The 5,192-nt window shown below is 42.1% G+C and overlaps 1 protein-coding gene across 1 annotated transcript in view; it reads right to left on the bottom strand.

Moving 5' to 3' along the window:
* Positions 1-5,192, bottom strand: part of LOC117178714 (inactive dipeptidyl peptidase 10) — a 1,065,008-nt gene that overhangs the window by 688,496 nt on the left and 371,320 nt on the right. Inside the window, exons 2-3 of the mRNA XM_033370143.1 lie at positions 578-739; positions 210-362 (exon numbers count right to left, since the gene is read on the bottom strand). Coding sequence (XP_033226034.1) covers positions 210-362; positions 578-739 — 315 coding nt within the window. The remainder of the gene's footprint in view (positions 1-209; positions 363-577; positions 740-5,192) is intronic.

The following is a 5,192-nucleotide window of genomic DNA, read 5'->3' as shown; positions in this document are numbered from 1 at the left end:
TATCTAGTCGGGAGTGGTGCTGACTGAAAACAGATGATTTGGAGCGATTCGCGCGCCATATGTTGGTCATTCTAAGGACTTATTGAACTACCCTCGTAAATCGATCGCAATTTATTAATTTTTTTCTGCCCACCCTACTGTATACACAAAAAGACTGTGGACACCTTTTCCGCACTCTTAAAATAATAAACACAATGTTATCATCTTACGACTATCTCCTTTGGCATCAAAATACGCGCGCTTCTATTGGGATCAGAGACATCCAATAATGAAACACCAGCAGAAAAATCTCCATAGCATATTTGTTGATTGCTGACCCAAGTACCGTTAAAGAACTTAGGTAACAAATAATCCTTCACCAACTGTAAAAGATAATAAAACGATTGCTCCAAGTTTAGTACCAACTAAAGTTTACTTTTGTGCAGAGGATCTACATAATTTGGAGCTGGCAACTTCTATTCATCATAATCAAGGCTAGAGATATATTTCTACATTTGATATTGATTGCGCAAAATATTAGAATTTTTTTCTTACTGCACATTTACAAATTATATAAAAATTAACGCAATACATTTACCTGTCTGAATGTTAATGGATCCCCTTTGATTCGTGTACTATCATCTGGTGGTGTCAGAAGCGCGACCGATGTTACAATAAGAGCTAGAACGGCGATAATGACGAGTAGAGCTATTAAAATTCCACGCCAGTTCCTTTGATTCGTATTTGTTGACACCAGCTCCTATTATACAAATATAAACATGTCAGTAATTAAATATAGTTTTAAACATAGGCTAATTTTTTAATAATAGAAGCTGGTCCGTACGTTTAGACTCGACCATGATATACATAGATAATCGTAAGGACGGTCCGCACGCTTAGACTCGGCCAATAATAAAATTAAGATTATCCACTCTGTCTGTATTAAGAGCAATAAAAGATTTGAAAACTGTTTCAAAATAAAACATTCCTCATATAATCTGATGTCGAAGAAGCACTCTGCCAAGGAAACTCTTCTAAAAAAATATTCTATAATCTTTTCTACGATGCAACGGTTCAATTGTTTATAATTCCATCTTTTCGTCAACACTTTTGCCGCATTTTATTCCAAACTTTCCTCCAGAATGCTCGTAATTCACAGTAAGTATTGCATACGTTTTGAGTAATATGTAGTGACCAATTAAAAAAAATCAATACAATAATTGAAATCCAGCATTAGAAAATACTTTCCGGGCGATCTTATGCTAGAAAAAAGTATACACCTAGTTATTGTAGTACATAGGCGGCAGAATACGCAGAATTAATTTGTTTGGATCGGATTGACACTTGGCTGAATTATAGTCCTAGTGGACCTACATTAATTCAGCAAGCCATCAGTACATTTGAAACCAGTCGTCAATATAATAGGAGTTTGGAAATTTGATTTTGCAGTTTTTGAAAGAAAAAAAAGACAAACTTCTTGGAGGGACGCGTCTAACCACCTCAAATGGTCTTCAGTAGGACGTTCGCTTATTCGACAAATCCAAACCTCCCTTCAATGAGTACCCTGCTCGTCGACACTTTACCACGGGTTGACAGTCAGCTACGACTATTGTAGGTGGTAATAAACCAACCTTACCTTTACACTATGTATTTTTTAAATTATTTTCTGGCCTTTCTCGACTTCCCGGGCCTAATCTTCACCACTAGATTATTATCCTGTAATAATATCCCTGACCTTTCCTTGATCTCAGGCAGTCTAACGAGGCCAGAACCGAACGAGTTACGGTTATCACGAAAGGAATTTGATTTAATGTTATAATAAGAATGATAGATTTTCTCGCCTTGACGTCGCGACAGGGCGTGAGCTTTTTTCACATGACTTTCTTGGCCAGTTTGGCTGTCGCAATGCTACTGCCGGTGTTGTCAATGCCAGACATGTAGAAAACGAAGAGTTAACGCACTGAAATGCCTACAAAAATGTATACAAAAACATGAGTTTTTATTTAATATTTCGAAACAATTATCTCTTTCCGAGGATTAAGATTTACACAGTAGGATTTACTCTTGATTCCGTGATGTTCTCAAAGTTTTAGAAACCCGTTTTTGCAAATAGTTTAGCTGAAGATACGAAAATGTTCATATAGCGAAAAAATACGCTAAAATTTGAAATAAAATATTTTGTGTTTACTTTATTAAAATAATTTTAACCTAAGTTAATTCGGCACAAAATTTTATAATTTTCCAAATGATTCTGCGAACAAAGTCCTACATTCAGTTTCTGTACAGATATTTGTCTTTGAAGTAATTTACCAAGTTTCTAATGTTCATGGAACACTGAAGAGGTATTTTAGAAACTTTTTTCACTGTATCCGGTAGTGAATAATGAAATCAACCGCTGCAGGGATCCAAGGTGTCCCCGGAAATGATCCTGCATAACTGACGCCTCCAACGAGCCGTCTCCAATCATTAGCATTAGAACCGTGAGTTTTTACCAATGGGCAATGCTGGGGAAGGGATTCTTATACCTCTTGGATAGGACTAGTCCGCTAATAAGGCGTAGTCCTCTCCATCATATTCCTCTTCCTCACTCCATGGTGTAATCCATTAAGACTGCCAGCCTATCCTTTTATCAACAGCGGAATAAGGGATTGCTATTTTGTCAGGCTTCTAAGACTGTTTATTCTTTCATTTCGATCCTATATTTTGTTGTAAGCCACAGGGAAATATTGAGAAACCCGGAAAATCAAACGATAGTCTACGGGACTTTTCCACTCAAATTCTCGAGAGACCACTTGAGTGAAGGTCCGACGAGACAAATTGTTGATTTTACGGTGTTTGAAAACGACGAGTTTGCGCACCCTAAGTGAGTCATCGCATTCTTTCGGAACCTTTTGTCTCTCCAAAGTGTCCTGGAGGACCGAAAAATTCCCCGGCCGCATGTAAACAGCTTAAGATCACGCGCTGCTGTCATGTTACGTTTTCCGTTAACAACTTTCACAATGATTTAGGCACGTTCGCCAGTGCTCGTCCTATTCTCTCTCACGCGCGCTCTTTCTCCTCGTTTAGCACTAGCTCTTTCTCTCTCTCCCCCCCTCTCTTCTACACTACCTTTTCTTTGGGACGCACTGGCCAGTTTACAGAAGCTCAAAGAACTGAAATACGAATTAATGATCGTTTATAAATGAATAACCCCAAAAACCATTCGATTCGATCCAGCTTCATGGCTCCTTCGGAAAAGTGAAGTTGGGATAGTGATTAAGAACCTATTTTAATATCTTTTATTTCACATTATTCCTTCTATTTTTAATTTCTAATTAAAATTTACATTAAAAATAATCTATGCAACTAAAGCCTGGCACGGATGCACGAAGCGCGAGCTAGCGGGCCTGGCTGGCGATCCGCCGCTCCCACTACCGCCGCGAGCCTCCGTCGATGGGTACGCGACGCGCAAGTATTTACATATTTCGCATTTGTTCTTTGGTTTCTTGTTTTTCGCGAGTGTTTAATTAATCCTGTTCTGTCTTGTGCTTTATTTTCGTCCATTTTTCTATTTTAATTTTTTTGGTTTCCGTCATCGCTTATAATAAGATTTAGCTGTGCAATTTTTCTTCATGTTAAATTCCGCTTTTAAACTTTGCGCAAAGGATCAGGTCTTTCGACCCAGTCCCGTGCGCCTTGTTTCACGTTTCGTAATCGGCTTAAAACTCTCGCGTTTAAATTTTTTTTTCCTTTAAACATTGCGCCAAGGATCAGGCCTTTCGGCCCCAAAACCGTGCGCCTAGTTTCACGCTTCGTGATCGGCTTAAAACTCACGCGTTTAAACTTTCCCTTTAAACTTTGCGCAAAGGGTCAGGACTTTCAGCCCCAGTCCCGTGAGCCTAGTTTCGCGTTTTGGACCGGCCTAAAGAAAATTTTCGCGTTTAAATTCTACGATAAAACTTGGCGCAAAGGGTCAGGTCTTTCGGCCCCAGTCCTGCGATTCGCGTTTGGCTTCGCGCTGGCAATTCGTATTACTCCGCACCCCCTCTCTCTCTTTTTATCTAATTTTTAACCCCGCTTATAAGGTTGGGCCACCAACCTCAGTCCCGTATGCTCGGATTGTTCCGTTATCATAGCAATCGCGTCACATCTTCGTTTCATCTTCTCTGATTAAGTTAACTTTCCTTTTCACTTCCTATGCCGAGGGGTGGTCAAAAGTGCAAACGCGCTAGTAAAGGAACGCGTGATCGTCGACGCCGCCGGTATCGTTACCGGTGGTCAAACTTACACCACCACCACTTGTAGTACCCGAACCTCCATCGCCGACAAGCCCTCTTCCATGGGTGTTAAAGGAAAGCCTACCGGGACTACCGGGTACCGCAGATCCGCGTAGCGAGAATTATCTTAAAAATGGTTCATCGTCCGGCACACTGCGACTCCCCAAGTTCTTCCGGGACCCTTGCATTCCCTTTCCAGCCACAGAGGTGGAAGATTTATCACTTTCTGAGGTATTTAGCGCGCCACTTGCCACCTGGACTCCACGACACCCGGATTATTCTTTCTACCCCGGGCCAGCCTGCACTTTCTATAATTTACAGAGTGGTTTGATGAAACCGCCCGCTCAGGAGCTGCCTTCTCCGGCGATTTTATTCATACGTGCGAATTCTGCTCCATCACCTACTGTAGTGGAACTCGCGTCGGGCCCCGTAGATCGTTCGGGTACTTACGAGTGTTGCAACCCTCGATTTACCATAACAACTGCGCCGCCGACCCCAGGTAAAAATCTCATCGTATGTTCTTCACCGCGTCGCCCATCACCGGGCCTTCCAGCCTTTTCAATTATCTGGGCCGAACACGCCGAAAGTACTTCTTCATCCCACTCCGGGTAAGTGTTATCACCCCGCTACACCTGCCAATACCCCGAAAGGAGTGACAGCCTCGCCCATCGCTAGCAGCTCCGGCGGCGATACCCTTATTCTAGCGGACGACGGTTCTCCCGAATCTTTCTCATCATCGCTAATATCATCGCCTTCGGTAGGGCCCCGCGTCGATCAGATGTCCTCCTATCCGCGTCGCATGGACGGACTCTAGGCCTAGAAGATATTACTCTAATCCCATGGGGCTAAAAGAGTCTCCCCCCCCACGAGTTGATTCACACAGCTTAAATCTATAGCACGTCTCCACGCTTATCTTCTGATAGAAAGCAAGTCCTCGGGGTCGGTTGTACAGAACGG

The sequence above is a fragment of the Belonocnema kinseyi genome, chromosome 8 (assembly GCF_010883055.1).
Source record: "Belonocnema kinseyi isolate 2016_QV_RU_SX_M_011 chromosome 8, B_treatae_v1, whole genome shotgun sequence".
Lineage (NCBI taxonomy): Eukaryota > Metazoa > Arthropoda > Insecta > Hymenoptera > Cynipidae > Belonocnema > Belonocnema kinseyi.
The sequence above is the reverse complement of the archived record's forward strand: the minus strand, read 5'-3'. Positions and strand labels throughout refer to the sequence as shown.